This window comes from Pavona decussata, unplaced genomic scaffold (assembly GCF_977016875.1).
Source record: "Pavona decussata unplaced genomic scaffold, jaPavDecu1.1 SCAFFOLD_120, whole genome shotgun sequence".
Taxonomy (NCBI): Eukaryota; Metazoa; Cnidaria; class Anthozoa; order Scleractinia; family Agariciidae; genus Pavona; species Pavona decussata.
Window position 1 is genome coordinate 932609 of NW_028145534.1, and position 20488 is coordinate 953096.

General features: G+C 39.0%; 3 protein-coding genes across 3 annotated transcripts; 2 read left to right on the forward strand and 1 right to left on the reverse strand.

Annotated features, from left to right (window-relative positions):
* The first annotated feature begins 344 nt into the window (after positions 1–344).
* LOC146469717 (mechanosensory protein 2-like) lies at positions 345–10059 on the forward strand. Its single transcript, XM_085123024.1, has 8 exons — positions 345–486; positions 2237–2337; positions 2947–3019; positions 4145–4227; positions 4981–5184; positions 5375–5430; positions 6508–6586; positions 7678–10059. The coding sequence occupies exons 1-8, from the start codon at positions 474–476 to the stop codon at positions 7870–7872; spliced, it is 804 nt and encodes a 267-aa protein (XP_084979150.1). The 5' UTR covers positions 345–473; the 3' UTR covers positions 7873–10059.
* LOC146469718 (uncharacterized) lies at positions 9128–13773 on the reverse strand. The gene is made up of 3 exons (XM_085123027.1): positions 13007–13773; positions 12783–12874; positions 9128–12587 (listed from the first exon to the last, which is right to left on the reverse strand). The coding sequence occupies exons 1-3, from the start codon at positions 13576–13578 to the stop codon at positions 12175–12177; spliced, it is 1077 nt and encodes a 358-aa protein (XP_084979153.1). The 5' UTR covers positions 13579–13773; the 3' UTR covers positions 9128–12174.
* Positions 10730–12205, forward strand: LOC146469719 (uncharacterized). The gene is made up of 3 exons (XM_085123025.1): positions 10730–10921; positions 11050–11119; positions 11286–12205. The coding sequence occupies exons 1-3, from the start codon at positions 10730–10732 to the stop codon at positions 11348–11350; spliced, it is 327 nt and encodes a 108-aa protein (XP_084979151.1). The 3' UTR covers positions 11351–12205.
* Positions 13774–20488: the final 6715 nt, after the last annotated feature.

A 20488-nucleotide genomic window follows, 5' to 3' on the forward strand; every position in this document is an offset into this window, starting at 1 on the left:
TAAGTTTAACTTTGTTAACTTTTTAATTTGGTAATAAAGTTTGTTGTTGTTTGTTGTTTATCTATCTTAATTTTCTTCTTATGGGGCGCGTCCGGCGTAAATGGCTTACCAGGCAAAACGAATTGCAGATTTTATTGTATTCAGGCAAAACGAGTCTGTTTGCACACTTACAATGCCTTATCCCAGGTATGTTTTGATTCAGCAGATGTTTATGAAGTAAAAATACCCTGGGCTGCAGTCGAGAAAACACTAAATTCATTTAACTGTACTGGACGTGCGCGCGAAATCATTCTGATGGCGCCCTCTTTCGCGCGCGCGCGGGAGAATGTGTGGGAGGTGGTCGTGAACATGATTGGCTGATCCAAGGGCCGAGTCTCTATCATGAGTCACGTGATATGTAGCTGCGTAGAAGTTTATTTCGAGTGCATTTGCAGTTGGTTTCCAAGTTTGCAAGAATATTACAATCTCGGAAAATGGCCGCGGAGGGTAAGAAATCATTATCTTTTTAGTGAAAATGGTGTTGAAATATAACAATTTTATGACTGTTAAATTTGAAGCAATATTGCACCTTCTATGGGCGTCGAAAAGGTTTCAAATTTGTATAAAGCAGTTTGTTATTGTGACAGATTGGCAATTTACTGCTATAAGCGAACTCTGCCGTTGGCATACAAAAGCTTTTGATCGAAAGGGGATATAAACTGCAAAAGTATAAATAAGCTTTGAAAGACTGTATTCATGCAACAACTCAAGTTGTTAATGTTTGGAGTTTAGTGTAAGCATTGAAGCTCTATTAAAGCGAAACCTTCCTTATAAACTTGCATGTAATCGAGCTTTAAAAAAATAGCACAATTTACAGAAATTATTTGTGATAAGAAACTGATCTTGTTCAAATCAATAATACCGTTAAATCTTTCCACTAATATAGTATAGTTTTCTTACTAATAATCCACACTACCTGTTTAAAAAACCTTGCGTGCTGGATACAATTTTCGAAGAATATGAAGCAAAACCTTTTTCAATTTCACATGCAAAGAGCCTTAGTTTTAACCCAAAACTTAATAATAGAGCTTTTTCCGCTTTAAATAATTTAAGGAAACACGATTATCACTGAAATGTCTTGCTGTCTCGTAAACATGCAAAATGCAAAGGTTGAGTGAAAAGCCTTGAAGTTGTTTGTATTTTCCAAGGACTTATTAAAGCTTGTTTACATTTCTTCTTTGAGCTTATATTTAACCCTCAGTCACTATGCTAAAATTTTACTAAAACTCCATAAAACATTACACGAAAGGTCCATATTTTTATGTGTTGTGGTGTCAAATCGCAGCCAGATTACATAAGTTGTTTGTAAGCTCCAATGGAGTCCTAAAAATGTCCCAAAAACTAAATTTATGAAATTGGGATTTGTTGTTACTCGGAAAAAATGCTTACTTGCCAAAAATCAGCATTTTATTGCAATTCGGGGGTGAGATAAAAGCGCTGTTATGCCCTGGTCACTCCAGTTCCTAATGTTTGGAAGGGAAACAAAATTAGAAGGATTTGTATGTCAGAGTCATCGGGGCATAACAGAGTGTGGCATTGCAGGATTGCTGCGACTATAAATATAATGGTGCGTGAAATTTGCACCAGCACACAAATTTTACCAGGGAAGGCAATGTTCCTATTGCAAAGAGATTGACAATTAAATAGTTATACCTTTTGTGCATCAGGTTGTATTTTTGAAATAATTTCAAAAATATGACCTGATGCACAAAATGCACGATTATTGTTCTGCACTACACACCTGAAAAAGCTAAGCTACATATTTTTTTTCCATTAAAGCAACTCATCAAAAAGTGTCATGTTTTACACCACCAAGTTATCATTGGTTTTTATGCTCTATATCAGATGTTTGGCCCCTTTTTGTGGAAAAGGGTCCTCTAAAATCTCCAATGTGGCCCTTCTGGACCCTTAGAATAAACTCTGTTCAAGATAAGCATTATTAACAATAAATCAAGGCCTTACAAGTTATGTCTAGTTTAATCCTGAAAGTGATAGAATCGAAGAATACGGAGAACTGGATTGCACAGCTACTCCAGCTCTGCCTGTGACTTGATTATATGACTTGTTTGTTCTTGTCTGAGGACCTCCCTGAAAACAACTGAATGTAAAGATTTTTGTTTGTTTTTGTTGTTGTTTGTAACAATCATCATTATTATTGCTTTATTAAGCCAGCTTGTCTATCATTATTACTTTGCAGGGGAAGCACCAGAGCGTGGCATTTGTGATTATGTACTGACAGCTGTGTCATTCATTCTGTGCCTTTGTACATTTCCGATATCCTTTTGCTTTTGCATAAAGGTAGGGATTTTTGTATATTTAAGGGTATGTTACATAAAACCATGATGGTAAAAAAATGGAGAGATTGAAAAAAATCAGACAATTATCAGTTCTGTTAACAATTTTGAAAAAAAAATCAGTTACAATAATATTAGTGAAAATGAATTCTCCATCTTTTAACCATTTGTCAGGCAGCATGGTACGTGTTGCTAACTTTTTCAAACCAATGTTGAAGATCTGTAAACATAACCATGAGCCTCTAGACATCACTCCTAGGTCACTACCTCTGAACTATGACAATCTACTAATACTTTGCTGGTAGAAAAACCAGTGGTACACAACCTGTATATGGGACTGACTATTGTAAACCAATGCTGAAGACCTTGAAACATGACCATGTGCCTCTAGACATCACTCCTAGGTCACTAGAGTTGCAGCTAGACAAAGAGAGTTTGTTGTCAAATGGCCAATGCAAAAACATAGCAGCTGTTCTTTTAAAATACATTTGAAAACATAACCCAGTGAATCTAAAATGCATTATTTTTCTTGTGTTTTTTTGTTTTTTGTTTTGTTTAGTTATTTAACTCAATCATACTTGGTTTTATTCACAGTATAATTTCTTTGTCACAGATTGTACAGGAATATGAGAGAGCAGTGATTTTCCGTCTTGGACGATTGATGCCTGGAGGAGCAAAGGGACCAGGTAAAAAATTGAACAAGTCATGTAATAAAAATTAAAATTGTTATTGTCAAGTTTTGAGGAAAAAACAAAACCATATTGTCATGGAATGATTGACATTGTAAAATTATTTATTTATTTATTTATTTAATAATAATATTTATATATATCATAATTTGCAAAGGTTTGAATCCCATCTTGCAAATACAAGTGTAGTGCAGGTGTAGAGTAAAAAAAAAAAGAAGGTGCCATTTACATGTGAAAGTGTAATAAAATTAAAATGAAAATGGTTTTTGGTTGAAGTGTGTGCGGCTAGGGCTGATTTGAAGGCTGCAACAGTTTCCAATTAATTCAGTAGGAAGAGCATTCCAGTCTTTGATAGTTCTGCTGAAGAAACTATATTTATAGCTGTTATATGAACTGCTTGATAGTATGAAGCGGTTTGGATGAAAATAGCGAGTGACAGAAGCCTTCTGTTGAATGTAATCTGGGACTGAGATTTGGTAATTTCTCCAACAGAAAACCAATCAAAACAGACTCTGATCACTGCTCATTTTGGTGACCATCCTTATCTTAGAACATCATGTGCTTAAATCACATGTCATTCTCATTGCTTTCAAGTTGAACCTATGACAAACAGCTGAAAATAGACTTGAATAATAAACATTACCAAACATCAACACACAATTTCAAAACTACCTTTGGATGGGTGGCTAGTTTTAGTGTTTCTTTGTGATATACACTGTAATGACATGCTTTTAATAATCTTTTTTTTTGTCTGTGCTTTGTGATTTGTTTCCTAGTGATTTCACGCTGGGGGCCCTGTAATGACTAAGCATTTTTCAAAGGCTGGAGTACAGCTGTGTTTGGTTTAGAAATTAATTTTGCAGTCCAATTTGATTTGTATTGTTTATCGTTCTACATTATTATATGTCTTGGTATAATGATCTGTGATGAGGAGAAACAGAAACTTAGTAATTAAAAACAGGTTTATCATTAACCGCAGTGCAGTCACCTTTGCCAATTAGTTTGAAAATTTATTTAATTCTTGGTTTTTTTGTCCTTATTTTTTTTCTTTAATTTTTACTTGTTTATTTATATTTTTACAGCCTTGAATTTTAAAGCATTTGTGGCCCTCTTATTTTGTAGGGTTGTTTTTTATTCTGCCATGTATTGACTCATACCAGAAAGTTGATCTCAGGACTGTGTCATTTGATGTGCCACCACAGGAGGTTAGTTGGCTATTGATTATTTTCACTGACCCTCACTTAGGGTTTCAGTACAGATTGCTAATATTTCCTGCAACAGCCATTCAGATACCTTTTTGGGCTGCAGACAAAGAAATTGTGGTGGATAGTTGTCAAACATGACATTAATTACAAGACTTGCGTCACTCGGTCATTTTAAGATGCTGCAACATTTAATCTATTTCCATTGATCACACTTGGGATTCACAATCCTAATGTCTCAGTGGTAACAGAATGGTGTCCCTTTAACTAGTTACACATTTGAAACAAGCCCATGCCTTTCAGATGGGACCCCTCCACCCCCCACCCCCACTCCCAGCAATATTATTGGTTCACTCTCAGAGACAATAGAACAGGTAAACATGATAGATACCTAATCTTACCTGTATATGAAATTTATGAAATCAGAAGTTTGGTTTATCTGTAAAGGCATCTCCCTCTTTTACTATTTGTGATTCTTACATGGATCTTAACGCAAGCAGCAAAGCCACAAGTTGATGTAGGAACCTAGGTCTCCAAGCATTGACCATCTTAGTGTTCACGGCAAACTTGACAGAGGTATCATTTAGAGCAAATGAAATTCAGAGTGGAAATTAAATTAGCTGAGTTAGAACAATCATTACAAAAGGACATCACACTTAGTCAGTTATCCAGATTTTATCTGATGGAAACTTTTTTCTCAGGGTGTTGTTGTCTGGCCACCTGACGCTTATTAGTGTCATTTTCTTTTGTTTACAGATTCTGACAAAGGATAGCGTAACTGTGGCTGTGGATGCTGTTGTTTACTTCAGAATCAGTGATCCAACCATGTCAGTCACTAATGTTGAAAAGGCTGACCAGTCAACTCGTTTGCTGGCACAGACTACTCTGCGTAACTTTCTGGGCACAAAGAACCTGAGTGAAATCTTGGCAGACCGTGAGGAAATCAGCAGGACGATGCAGGTTTGTTGAAACCTCAGATTTCTATGAAAATTAACCTTCTTCTTCCATTTTAGCATCTCAACTATACAGGTTGCATCAGTTTTGTTATTCCAGATACAAAGCAGCAAGAGGGTAGCGATGCCAGGGCTTGATTGGTACATTCAGTTGTATAAGCAAAAGAATCACCATTACCTTTTTACTTTGTTTGCAGTCTTCACTGGATGACGCCACTGATCCTTGGGGTGTTAAAGTGGAACGCGTGGAAGTGTAAGTAAAGTCAAACCTTTGTTAAGGTTACCCGGGACCTTCAGAGGTGTCTTCAGAGGTGTCTCACGTCCAAGCGATGTAGCGTCCGGTTTAAACTGTAGATACCTGAACCCTTATATCAAATTAAAGCTTATAGGGCTGGCTATCCAACTAAACCAAGAATTTTGAAATAAAATGAATTGCCGAATTTTTAGCGCTGTTTTCTCGAATAAATTTTTTTCACTTGGAGGAGCCACTTCAAAGAGCTAAAACTCAAAAGGAATTTGTTCGTTTGCCTTCAAATTTGGACAGTAGCTAGTTTAACATATAAACAACAAAAACGTGTCTGCGAATTTTTTCTTTCGAAATATTTTTTTCTCCGAGAGTGATTTTTGTACGATTACTCCACATTTTTTTCATCCTATTTCGAAAATGCTCTATAACTTTTCACTGCGATTGAATAATTAAATTAGCAAAAAACAAAATTCACTTAGACTTGTAGCTTTAAAAAGGTGATTCGGATGCTCGCAACTCATTTTATTTCAAAATTCTTGCCATGGTTTGATAGTCAGCTCTATAAGCTTTAATTTGATATAGGGGTTTAGGTATCTACAGTTTAAACTGGACGCGCTACATCGCTTAAACGCGAGACACCTCTGAAGGTCCCGGGTAACCTTAAGCAGACACTCTCTATTTAGCAGACAGTTTTGTAAGTCCCATATTTTCCTCTCACATTTACTGTAAAAAAAAATACCTCTATTAAATGAAGGGCTGCCTGGAAAAAAGCCCTAAGTGACTTCTGATAAATAGCTAGATTCTCCTTCCAAATTTCATTGTATTTGCTTGTGAAACAAAAGGAGAATTTGACCTTACATCAAAAGTCACTTAGGACCTTATTCCACGCACCCCTTCAAATGGACATGTCTATTAATGTTATGTTATCATGTTCATCAACTATCACCTCCTACAGTGTATGTGCTCAAAAGAAACCAATGAGGTGACTGCATTTTGTGGTAGAATTTTAGTAGATTTAAACTAACTTAGTTGAAAAAAAAAAACAACAACATCTAACAATGTGTATGCTTTGTTGATGTGTAGGAAGGATGTTCGTCTGCCTCAGCAGTTGCAGAGGGCCATGGCAGCGGAAGCTGAAGCTGCACGTGATGCACGGGCTAAGGTAAGAGTGCATTTAACAAGCAGTTAAACCTGTAGATCTTTGGTGAAATATTCTTTTTTTAAAGCCACAATGATATGTGTGGTAAGTCAGCAAGTGATATCATCATCCATTTTAGGGTAGCTCTGCTCAGGGACAATTTAACTCTGATTTCTGAAGCATCAAGAATCTGGGAGTATGTAATTCTCCCCCTAGAATTAAAATGCTAGACCATTTTAGTGGTGGGTTGGGAGGCAGTCTTCAGAAGATAGCACACAATGGAAACACTGTGAAATGTTGGCAAGCGGTTTGTTAAGGCCAGTGTAGAGGCTACAACTTTGGTTTGCCACTGTTTCGTACAACATTTGTTGTGCATGCTGCTTGCATCATGTGTAATTTTAATCACCTAGAACTCTCATCATTCAGTACTGGCTGTGCATGGTTTTGAAACAGGTCTCAAAATCCTAAGATATTGCACATGTTGTGCAGGATATTCATAAGCGAGTTGTAGATTTTGAGATACAGCTGCAATACATGTCGTCAGCATGTTGGATACAGCAAACAGAAATGCAAATAGTAGACAGTAGGTGGGGAAAAATAGCTGCTTGAGCACTTGACTTTGCTTGACTTTTCAGTCAGAAAAACCATACATCTGGTTGACTCTGTGTCTTGAATGCGACCCAAATTTTCTGCCTACAGATGATCAACAAAATCCACCCGTTGGAAGTCTTGAGCCTTTAGGTTGAAATTTATCCTAAATAGTTTTCCAGTATCCAGAGAAAATGTAAAATAAACGGTTTTCTTCCTCAGTTTACTATATAAAAAAAGAGACCAAGGCCTTGAGGAAAATCTCTGGAGTGTAGAACACTGGACCATTGCACCGCCATTAAACTGTTGTTAGCCATCTTAAACCGTACTGGGTAGCTAACATGTAACCAGACTGTGTGGATATTTGTAGGGCTTACCAAATCAAAAAAGTGCTTCTTCCCAGTTGCACACAGATAGGGAGGTCCAGCTATGGTTATGAAAAAAGTGTGTTTACTCATGCTTTTGGCTCCATATCCTCAGGAATATGGAATTAGTTGTTTCTCACAGTGAGCTTGTTTTCATTTCAGGTGATTGCTGCTGAGGGAGAGATGAATGCATCTCGTGCACTGAAGGAAGCTGCTGACATCATCTCAGAGTCGCCCTCTGCTCTTCAGCTGCGATACTTGCAGACATTGACATCTATCTCTGCTGAGAAGAATTCCACCATTATCTTCCCTCTTCCTGTGGATTTCCTGAGCAGATTTTTGCCTGAGAACAAATGACTAGACGGCCAGAAGAAAGAGGACCAACGTGGCCCTTCAAAGTCACCGCCACTGACTGAAGTCAGTGTTCTGTAGCATTTAGTACTTTAGACAATGCTGTGTTTGAACTAAGTTTAAGCAGTAGCATTTAAGGTGATTCCATTGAATTGCATTGCACATCCATACGACAGATAATAATTTCTTAGGTCATGAATTAGGAACACTGCAGTTTGGCTTTGAGGCAAAGCTCAGTGAAGAAATTATTGTTCATTTTCTCCTAATCAAGCATGATGACCCCCCATTTTTTATTCCATGTAATCTATGTTAACTAGAAAATATGACTCCATGGTACGTCAAAATTTAAAGGATGTTTCTTATGTTCTATCAAATCACCATTGCCATCTGTTTGTAGGCATTCACTGGAAGTGTGCAGATAATCAAATTACACTAGTCTTTTATTAGTTCCAGTCAAGGCCGTTGCCTTTGAAAAATTTCAAGGAGCCCACAAGGCCAAAAGCTGAGACATTAGGAGCCCAACACGTGAAGTGTTAGGTGCTGCTGCAAAAAAATTAGACACAGAACATTTTCTCTGGTGCCCCAAGCTACCTTGCTCCTGTTATGCGGCACCCTTTATAAGTTTTTCTGCAACTCTAAGGCATTTTACTGTAGCATAATTTGTTGTGCTATGACATAAATAATAGCTAAATTTCGTTGCTCAGAATACGTCTCTTGAAGTAACAGCTAACGCTTGATCAAGGCTTGTTTATTTTGTTGTACCTGCTGTCACAAGCTAGCACACTAGTTACTTGTCTGCAGTCCCATGGGGTGAAAACAAGTGCTGTGATTCCCTCTGATTTTATGTCAATCAATCATTTATTATAATATTAGCAAAGTACAGTACAGTTCCCACCCGAAAGTAGCAGAACTAATTGAGTTGGGTGAGAGCAAAAAGATAAAATTTTTAATACACCAAGTTTTTCAGAAGCTTTTCTGTTTAAATCACACTTCATTGTAACTTCTTTTGCGATGGAATCACCTTAATGTGGCGTTCAATGATCTAACCATGTATATACTATAACAGGAACCTGTTAACACACGCGCTTCTGACTATAACTAGTTTCAGTGTTACAGTCGTTACCCTTGTTACGATTCAATGAAAATCGAGAAAATAATGAACTCAAGAACATACTCTTTGGTATACATAAAGAATTTGCCTTGGTTGGCATACCGTATCCGGGTTTTTTCAGTTTCTAGTAGTTTGGCTCTTTTTGTTACCTTTTATTAAAACAATTTGCATTTTGCCAAACATTATTGCATTCATCTTAATGCTTGTGTGTTATATTTAACTGTTTCTGGCGTCACATTTTTAGAACGAAGAGTAGTATAGTCCAGGTTAGCAGCTGGAAGGTGGAAATTAATTTTCAGTAGTTGGAAGTTTAGCATATGGCTCATGAAGACAGTATGAAAACTTCTAACATTCTGTCTGAAGTGCTATCATATGTGTAATTGAATGTAGGGAGAATTTGAGAGCAAGTTTCCAGCATCACTTTACAGTATATCACGCCTACCAGACCACTAGCACTTGACCATAGTTTTAGAAGTTCAGGTTTGGATTTTATTTGGCTGGCTGAGCTGGAAGCTTTAAAAGAGTTTTAAACAAACTAATCGAAAAGTTTGTGAAGTGGAATCAGTATGGCGCGCAGCATATAACCGAGAAGAATTGTAACAATTAAACAGTATATTTAACAATCTGTTCATGTTGTCCTTCAGCAGCATGGTTAAAAATATATAAAACTGTTCAATTGAGGTCTTAAAATGCTGTTTAAAAGTAAAAACTAAAATCCAAGCTTTCGCCTGATGATGCCGTTGATCGGCGAAAGCTTGGGTTTTAGTTTTTACTTTTAAAAGCAGTTTAAGGCCTCAATTGAACAGTTTTATATATTAAGATATTTAACTATTATATATATTTGTCATTTGTCTCGGTGTTTTCGTATTTCAGTTTTAGTGTTGTCAGGTCGAGGAATTTGAAATGCATTCAAAAAAGGAAGAGAAATTGGAAAATGCCGAGACAAAGCAAAATTGCATTTCAATGTATTTGTAAGGTGCAGTGTTCAGAATGCTTCAAGTTAACTGCGAATTTAATTCCAAGACTTCCATGTATAAAATAACCAGTTGCACATTAAAGTGATTATTGTTGTCCACCGTTCATACGTTGTATGGAAAATTATTGAACTCCTCCATTTCGAGGTCATTAATAATTCAATAAGAGAAAACAAAGGAAATCATTACCGTGAAATAGGTTGGAAATGTAATCTGATCATAAAATTTGGTAAACTCTTGAAGTTATATCAAACACTCTTCCTCGTGTTTGATATATTACTTGTAAAACTAAATTTTCTGAAGATAGTTGATCTGATAGTTGAACAGAAACGACAGAGATTTGAAACTTAAACGATCCTAGTTCAAGTCTATTTTTTTTCTTTTGCATCACGAAGAATTTCAAATGCAGTTAATGCACCATACCATGGGCATACCATAACTGTTATTTATACACGATGAGTTTCAAGCAATAACTTGTGGAGTTGTGTTTCAATGAAATAAATGCTAATAATGCTATTCTAATACAGTCTACTCTCTTTATTGCGGACACCCTCGGGACCGCGAGTTATCCTCAATAGCGAGAGCCCGTAAATAGCGGGAATTTATCTCAGCCAAACGTCTGTAATTTATTGTTTCCGACATCCCAGGAGAGGCTGGTGTATTGGCAGTGCTTCCAGATGAAGGGGAGGGGGTGTCATGGGCGAAAACTGATGCGAAGTTGGAGTTAAACAGATTGGCTATTTCCCGAGGATTTCAGCCAGCTGAAGAGAAGATCTTAATGGTGTACGATTACCTTGGCCAGCGAAGGCACTGGCTGATCACTACCGACCTTAAGCAACCCTGGACGGCGATCCCGAGGAGGTCAACCGGAAGTCAAGATTGCGTTGTTGACTGCAATTTGCATAATAGTCGAGCCGTCCACCTGACGTCGCGGCGGTCGTTTTCACCAGTTTGGCGGTGTCTCGAGAACGTGAGTTTGTTTTTCAATGTTAACTTTGAAATCCGTGTCTTTTCCAAGCCTAATCTGGATTATATTCTAAACTACCGATATTAGGTCGCATAAGCAAAAGCTATTGATTTTTTCTTTCTTCTTTCCAGTGCAAAAACGCAAATTCACAGCCACTATGGCGAATCCTGGAAGTGAAGTTCCCGCCATTGCTAAAAATGGGTAAATATATCTTTTCTTTTCATGGCATTTACCTCGGCTTTCTCCGAAATGTACCCGATTTTCAAAACAAAGCTGATAGGATTATTTAAGTAACCTTGAACATGGAAAGCTCAATTTATTTGTGAGCGATTTTATCTCGCTAACTTCATTTTATTTCAATTTATAGGTCAAATATCATGGAGTGGACAGAAAACCACGATGTTATTTTGTGCCGAGAAATCCTATAGTTAGCGAGCCCTATAAATTCAAACCTCGAACATTGGAGAGAGGGAAGGTATGGGACGAAATAGCCGAAAGACTCAACAACATCAAGGATCCAAAGTTTAAAGTCTCAAAGCGATCGATCCGAGAGCATTTCCAGCTTCTGCTTTCAAAGTTCAAAACAAAAATGAAAACCGAGCAGCGGGCGTCTGGCATTGGAGTCGAAGATACCGAAGTTGATAAGGCCATGGAAGAAATTTATGAGAAATGGGAGGCTTCAGAAGGGGAACAACTGAAAGGAAAGGAGAACACGAAGAAAAAAGCTGAAGTAGATAAAGCTAGTGCGGAAGAAGTAAGGCTCAGAGCGACGGAAAAATTAAGCGAAACGAAAAAGAGAAAGAACGCCGAAGAGGGCTGTGCTGTCAAACCTAAGAAAACACGAAGAAACGGAGGAGAAACTGTAGAATTCCTAAGAGAAAAATCACAGAGGGATTACCAGTTTCGACAAGAGGAAATGCGAATAAAACAGAAAGAACAAGAAAATCTGCAAAGCATTCAACAACAACAACTGGAAATGATGAGGATGATGCAACAGCAAAATAATGCTATGATGCTTCTTATGTCTAAATTTGTAAACAAATAGACATTCCGTGCATTTTTTAACTTGCAGACTGATAAATTGTCTCCGTTAAAACTTGTTGTCGTTTAATATGTACAGCTTGTTGTACTTAATAGTTTTATATGGGCTGTTCAGTTGAGGTTGTAGTTGTGAACAATGATCCTACTATAGTGATCTGACCGCATGTAAGAACTTTTGAAGCTTTGAAAATTTGTACACAAATTCACACAGTTTTTCAAATAAAGTAGTCTGCTAGTGTTGGAGGATCAAGGTGAAAGAACTCAGATGTAGCGTTGCCGTAAAGACATGTAAGTGCGTTTCTCAGTATAGCACAAACTAGATACATTTTTCCAACACTGCTGAGGCCAATTTTAAGGTTTTTCTTGTAATCTATAAACTTGAAATAGTTCACTATGTCCCCAAACAGCCACTCCACTGCAACTCTCACTTCACTCATGGAGGTGTTGAATGCTTGCGTGCCAGCCGTCAAGATAGCATTTCTGTATGGGGCTTGAAGTTGCACTCTTAAAGGGTATGCTGGATCTCCGTAGATACACATGGGTTGACCGAGGGGAGATACAGCATGTAGCTGCAACTGATGAAGCAACCCCGAGTCTGCAAGCATCCCAGCATCATGCTTTCGGCCCTCTGAAAACAAAAGTTGATAAGATAATTGTCTCTATAAAAAAGGAAACTAATAACTTTCCGGGCAATTTATATTTTTCTATGAACGTTACCGTCGAAAATCAAACCTCGGCTCATATAATAGCTCTCCGATAGGAAGTTTCTGCGGAAAATGCAGCTTTTCTTTGATGATAAATCGTATTAAAACAAGATACTCACCCACGGGTCCATACATGTTGGCAATCAGACCGTTTGGAAGAGCCACAGACTGAAACTTCAAACCATGCACGCGTTTATGCCCGTTGTATAGAGTGTGTGCACGGCGGCCATGTTGGAGGACTAAAACAATAGAAGATATTTGCATAAAAATAGAATATTTTTCCCAAAGGAAAATCATTGTATTGTTTCGGTCCTCCAACATGGCCGTCGTGCACACACTCTATACATTTCGCTGATGTTCTCCTGGTCGGCTAATTGGCCTCACAGTGCCATCTATGAAGCCAAAACAATTATCAAGGGCCGCTCCCTTTACGTGGATTGCATTTGCGTATTCTTGAAGTTGCGCTGGCTGTAAAATAGTGGGATTCCATTGCATGATTCGGTGGCTGTGATTGTTGTAAATGTAATCTATCACCTCGTTGGTAATCATGCTTAGTACCGGTATGGGTCTTCCAAAGCGCGCTATCATATCCGAGTATCGACATGGGTAAGCAAGTCTCCTCAGAAGCATGCAAAGGCCTTCCATACCATCGCTGATGGAACGCTGTCGGCACTTGAACACATCTGGAATCTGAAGGGCTTCAGCTAAAGCAGGCAGGTCATGTTTATTTACTCTAAACTCGGCAACACACTCTGAATTCTCCATCTCATCCAAGTCAAATGTAAATTCGTCGTACGGCAAATCAAGGTTTTTGGAACGGTTCAGATCATAAAGAAGTAAATACTCGTCTTCTGAAATCAAATCATCGCACAGCGCCGCCGTTAACAAGTTTCTCGCATCTCTAAAAGAGGCCATAGTGAAGCGAAACCTGACCGACGCGACCTCTGCTTGCTTAAGTTTAAACTTTGCGCGCCAAAGGACGGCGTTCTAGCCCCATTCCCCCTCGTCATGGGTTGCCGTCCTCGTGCTCGCCGTCCAGGGTTGCTTAAGGTCCCTATTGGCGTCAAGACTCGATCAGGAATTGTATGCGATTTGGACTTCTATTTCAATATGTGATGAGGTCGGACTCGACGGAACCAAGAAACTCATCACGGCTGATCCGCAGCATGCCCTTGACTGTTTTGCGCACGGTTTTTTTTAACTTCTCCCTTAGGTGGCTCGAGGGAGATAATTTCAGCTTTTCTCTTATAGATTCCCAAGGTATGGGATTCCGTCCCTTTAGCCTCTTGATCTGTACATGGCCAGAGACCGTTACAAGAAAGGTGTCTTTCCATTGATGCCAGTTAGCTTTAGTATCGTCATTGGCTATGATCGAAGGGAGGTTAATTGTTGCTGACAGCAGACCCTCAAAGTCGCCTTTTGTATAATGGTGGACAAATCTCAGGGTTTTTGGTAGGGCTTTTATAAAAGTGTTAAGCTGGTCTGTAAAAAAAAAACCGTATCGTTTGGAAACAATCAGTGTCGGTTACATTGACGCGGTTCGGCACGGTCGTATGTTGTTCCCACAAGTGCCTTTTTTATGGAGTTGTGTCAAGAGGTGGTCGTGAAGGGTTTCGATAAAGGCTAGTTCGTTAACACCCAAAGCGCTGTCAATGGAGTCCCAGAGGATGTCCGGCAAATTAAAATCACCCTGGCTGTCGTTATATCGTTTTAGTCCGTGCGCATGCCCAAACCTCAAAACATACCACATGGAAGACAAAATTACTACATTGTCATATATATACATGGCTCAATCTCAGTTTAAGACAGTAAGGTGGAACTGAGGTGCCTACGAAAGGGATCTGTCTCATATGGTCTAGGGGCCGACTTTTCTCTCACTGTCTTGTCGGGGACAAGGTACGCGGAACCATCTCCAGCTGGCATAAGCGAACCGCGGGCCGAAATCTCGTGGTGCATCGTCATGGTACACAACGCTCCGGCAAAGTGTCCGGAGGTACCGCTGTCGGCTGTATTTTTCTCTCTTTTTCAACCATTTAATTTTGATATTAAGGCTGGCAAGTCGCCCGAAGACATCGTAGGGAAAGAAGCGTTTCATTCATGTCACTTGTCATGTCCTTGTCAAATTGTCGACGGGTATTGCGTACAATTTATAGCCTTTAAGTTAAATCTGCACATTAAACACGTTCCCTTGAAAATATAGCATCGATAAATACATGAACGCATAGGATGGATTGCAACCCTTAGGTGTACAAGATCAAGGGCCTGTTTCACAGGAAATTCATCCGCGAATCTGGAGAGATTTTCGAAAAAAATGTCAGGGAAACATGAAATAATTACGACACAGCAGGATATTAAAACTCGGGAAATTCGAAATATTTTCCCTGAATGTCACCGAAAAGTCGGGGAGGATATTCCAAATTTCCGGTATGAGATAATTTTATTGGACAAAAATGCCCATGTGTATTTCACGGTGGTGAAAGAGCGAAAAGTCAAATACGATTTTTTACGAGCCTGACAGGCAGGAAAAACAAACGAGACATTTTTTACCCAGCTAGAACCAGTGTTTTAATAAAAAAAATCTCAACAAACTAGATATTTAGACACGTTCCAGCCAGTCAACCGTCTAATGTATTTAGTTCCCAGCCAGCTCTACTCCAACCTGCAGAGCGGGTTTTTAGTCGACAGTAGAGGAAGTGGCTGTGATGGTGGATGTGGAGGTGGTTAGGGGTCTTATCCTAACCCGAAGGGCTGGTGTTGCTGCATACCGTGCTGGTGACCTTTCACCGCTAGAGGTGGAGGTGGTATGGGAAGTGGCTGTGATGGTGGATGTGGCACTTGACGTAGCTGTAGCGGTGGATGACGTGCCCAATCGATGTTTAGTCTTCCTCTTGTGAGTGTGAATATATGATTTCACCTCCTCTACCTCCTGCTGCCCCGCATAGACTTTAGCCATGTTCGTGCATTGTTCCAGAAGGGTACCCTGTTTTAGGCGATGTTTGTGGGTGAGGTGGCTCCTTGGATTGTGTGTTACAAAATCACAGCCTGGGAAGGGACACCACTCCATTCGCAGGCCCTTTCTGACTGCTCCTTCTGTCTTTCGCCTCGGACCTCTCCTCTTTCCCTTTCTAACTGCCACACTGAGGATGGTCTCCACCGCTGACTCTTCAATCAAGCCCTTCCGGGCATGACTCTGTAGGTGCCTGCGAAGATTGCCCTCTTGTTTGTTACACACCGGGCAGATTCGTTTAGCGTGATGTGAGCGCTTACCCTCACCCTTGGTCTCTTCTTTTACCGTTGCCTCTTCTGTGGCTGCGCGAGAGTCAGCACTCACCTTTTGTCTTTTCACCGATGGTTTAGGGACACTGGACTGGGGGGTGGATGTTCTTTTTACAGCCTTGGTGGTAGCTCGAGGGATCTCCTCTTTAGGGCTAACGTCCTCATCATCTTCATCGCCCTGGCTGCTGTCCGATTCCTCGCCCGAGCTCTCCTTAGGGTCATGGGTCGGGTCGTCCAGTTCCTCCTCACTATCTTGGCAATCCCTCTGCCTCTGCCTCCTGTCATATTCTCGGATCTTGGATTTACAGTCCTGCAGGAAGTTTGTGAAGTGATGCAGCTCCGCCAACAGACTTGTGCAGACTTGTGCTACTTCGGTATAATCTTCCATTTTTGGTAACTTGAAAAGATAGTTTTCCACTGGAAGGGATATTTGATCAACGCGATTAGGTACTACGGGTTTTATTGATCGTCCCCACCCCCTACCCCTCAGGGGGTGTCCTAAAGTCCCTAAAACTTACTTCACCTTAAATGCTAACCCTTGTCTTCACTATGCCAAAGTGAGGGCAATTCACACCAAACTGAGGGCAATTCAGACCCTTGTCTACACCATGCCAAATTGAGGGCAATTCAGACCAAATATTTGAATAGCTCTATCTCCTTTCCGTTTTTTCAGAAAAATGCACAACCTAGTTCACGCTAACAATAGGACTAAATGTCCTACCATACATTACTACAAACTACAGAAATTTGAAGACGTCAACAAGTTGAAGCGATTAGACTGTATTATCGCGGAGAGGTCAAGGGTCATAGTTCAACCACAACCCTAACCCTAGGACCCTGTGACCTATGAACTATGACCCCATGACCCTAACCCTAACTTTATGACCTCAAACGGTTAAATCCCCTTCGAGTTATGAAGGGTTAAAGACTAGCCTCGATTTAATAAAAAAATGACCGAGGAGAGGAATGAAACCGACTTTTGCGTCCGCCATATTGGAAAAAACGTTAACCGTTAATAACTCTAATAGAATAAAACCATTCTTAATCAAATTTTCGATATAGTTAGCCCATTTAGAGGGCTACATTAATCACTCTTTGTCTGAGTTTCCATTACAAACCACTAGCTCATATTACGGTATCAATTTTTACGTTAAATGACGTCATAACTCATTAATGCCTGATCCAAGTGACAGAAAACAAGTACCAAATGATTTATTGGACCAACATTTAACCGACTAATGCAGTATTAGAATCTCAGGGAGTACGAAACGCCTTCAAAACTACTAAACACCCTCAAAAGCAAGCGTGGTAGAAACACCTGAGCGCACCCTTAACTTAATTGGAGACTGCGCAAAAGCAACGGAAAACAAATATCATCCGGAGTTGCTCTATAACCTTATAAACCTTATCTGATAGTTAAATTGCGTGTACCTAGCCTTTAGAAGGGTAGAAATGGTGCAAATTACGGAGCCAAAAACAAGAGTACTCACCCAAAGACGACTTGGTAGAAAGAGGACGTCATGTATGTGTCATGAAAGGTTAGTGTCTGTGTTAGGGTTAACCTAACAGTAACCAAAAAAATTTTAAAAATCGAGGTTTTAATCCTCAGAGACAAACAAGGCATCGTTAGAAAGCTTAAGGCATGATCGTTAGGGTTGTACTAGCCGTAATTAATCATTTTACAATCATCGATTGCAAATTGTTACTTTAACGGGTCATGTGACTAGGTCTGAATTGCCCTCACTTTCCCAGGTGGAAAACAATGGCTGAGTACAGTGTTCATGTTTGGGCCAAATTGTATGATTCTTAGTTTGAGTATTGTTTAGTAGTATCTGCATGTTCTACACGCTAAAGTGTTCCTTAACCCTAAAATGGGTCTGAGGGCTGGAAGGTTTTTAATGTGAGGGCAACTAATGCCTAATGGACAAGTGAGATATAAATGAAGACAATCTTTCAAAATTAATAAAATAATTCACATTCATGTTTGAACAACAAGAAACACATCGTTAAAAAGCTAAGACCTGGAGCTTTCACGGGCCGGGGATTTTGCGAGCTCACATCTGCAAGCTGCGCGCTGCGAGCTGCGAGCTGCGAGAAAAAAAAATTAAATAAATAAAAAATGAATAATAATAAGCAAATAGCTCTTACTGAGGCTGAAGTGTCGTCTATTTTGTTAAAAGCACCAGACAGTCTTCCGGAAAAGTATCGCAGAAACCTAATTGGAAGCAAACCACGGCCTACGTGGCATTTAAAGCGAAAACCATCAGGGAAGGATGCACATTGTCTGTCATGCTTTAAAGCAATTTCCGAAGGTGAGCTTCATATCGAGGCAACAGCTCTCTGGAAACCGAGAGATAGAGACCAACCAATTTTAAAACAGAAATTTCCGATTTTGGATCAACAAAGATTGTGTCCGTCAAAAACCATTACGAAGTCAATATTTGACGCCATGGAATGGTGAAGAACTGACATTGCCATGGATTAAACTTTCCGATGAAGATGTCGAGCACATCCGCAAAGCAGGATTTACAATGAAACTTCGCGCTCTCCTCGTGAGTATTTCGAGGATGATACATCAATTCGCGTAAATTTTATTTCTCGATTTTTTTTTAATTTATTTATCTTTTGTTCGCAGCTCGCATTATTTCAGCTCGCGTGTTCCCCACATCCGAGCTTTCATGTCACAGTATCTAAATGTCAAATACTTCCAAATTGACTGTGACGTAATGTGTCAATCTTCCAAGGAAACGACTCCATAATGTTAATAAACATGAGGTCAAAAATTAAATTTATAAGAAACTAACAATTCATTTTTCTCAAAATATTTTTGCATCATAACAAGGACAAGAGAATATTAAATGGTGTTAGCAAGAGAATTCTACTTAACCCTGCATTCTTGCTGAGTAATAACAAACTGAAAAGAACTGAGTAAATTTTTCAGTAGTGCAGTAAAAAGGTTCTGTGTCATCAAATAATTTTTTTTACGCCAAAAGGCCTCAATCAACGGCTTGAAAATCTTGACATATGATAACAAAATAGATATTAAAGTTACTAGACAGATTATTCTACGAAAAGCAAGCTCCTTAGAGGTCTCTCTAGCTTGAGAGTGCGATGTTGGCTAAGTTTCAGCGTTTTTCATAGAGGGTTGGCAAGGTTGTCATAACTCCCTGTAATAAACATTTCAGGCATTGCAACTTACATCATTTGATTGACAAGGTCATGGGCTTTAAATATTTGAAAACTACACTAAGATCTGTCACAGTCTTGGCACGTGACATGCTAAGAAAGTTCGCTGATCCATTCGTTCCAGCAGGTCTGAATTGCCCTCACTTTTGGTTTATGAATAGTTAAAATGTTTATGCATAACTTATTAGCCAAAAACGTCTCATTTATAAAAATCTGTAAAAAATTCTCATTTTATTACTAAGCAAAACAACTACCATCAGTAGAAAGCTTTGACCATGAACATTCTAACCATTTGAAATATTTCTTAATTATTTACACAATGAAGTGATGACGTCATTCACAAAATTCCGAGATGGTGACCTAAAATCTCAAAATTAAAGTTAAAAAAATTCTTTAAAATATGAGAAAAATTACAAAAAAAAAAACCAATTGTGCGAACATAATGACAATTTGGGTTAGGGTTAGGGTTAGGGTCAGTCTGCTGTCAATATTTTGTATTTGAAATAATTTGCTGATCAAGGTCTACAAGTGATTCGGCACCACTCATCGGTTTGTCACTGTGGAATTGCAGATTTTATTGTACAATTGTGCAATCTGCCCTTTTCCCTAATTTAATATTTTGCTCTCGTTACTTGCGATATCTTTCGTGACATTATTCATTTATTTAATTTCTTAGTTAATATTCTATGATGCAATACTTTAAGTCACGCCATCAGTGCATCTTTCCCGAGACTACTGCCCCTCTGCGTGAAGTCCTTTGTTGGTGCTGGAGGTAAGGTAGTGTTTCTCGTGACTTGGGAAACGCACAAAAAGGCAGCGTGTACAAGAACAAAGGAGACAGGAGTAACTAAATATACAGAGACATTTCTCTCCTAAGCATTGTCGCCAAGCTCTTCACAACGAACCATCCTTTTTGGGCTTCAGAGAGTAGTTGAGCGTGTCCATCCTGAGCCATACCGCGATCTCAGGGAACAGCAGATGCCCTTGTAGGTCGGCTTTCATTCAATCAATCAATCAATCAATCAATCAATCAATCAATCAATCAATCAATCAATCAATATATTTAATGAGGTCAGTACGCTTAGCTGTAAAAGCTAGTTTACAGGTACGCCACGGAAAAAAAAAAAAGAAAAAAGAAATTATAAGAGCCTTTTGAAGGCATATAAATTTCAATAAATTAAGGTTAAGAATTAGCTAAAATTAAAATATAAGAATTTAACAATGTTGTCACCAAGAAGAACGTACAAAAAAATGCGATCATTAAAAGCAGTAAACATCAGTCAAGGATAGATCCTACATCGGATTCAGAGTCCCGTGAGATCTAATCTTTTTAAATTGTTTTTAAAAGTAGCGTATGTTTGTA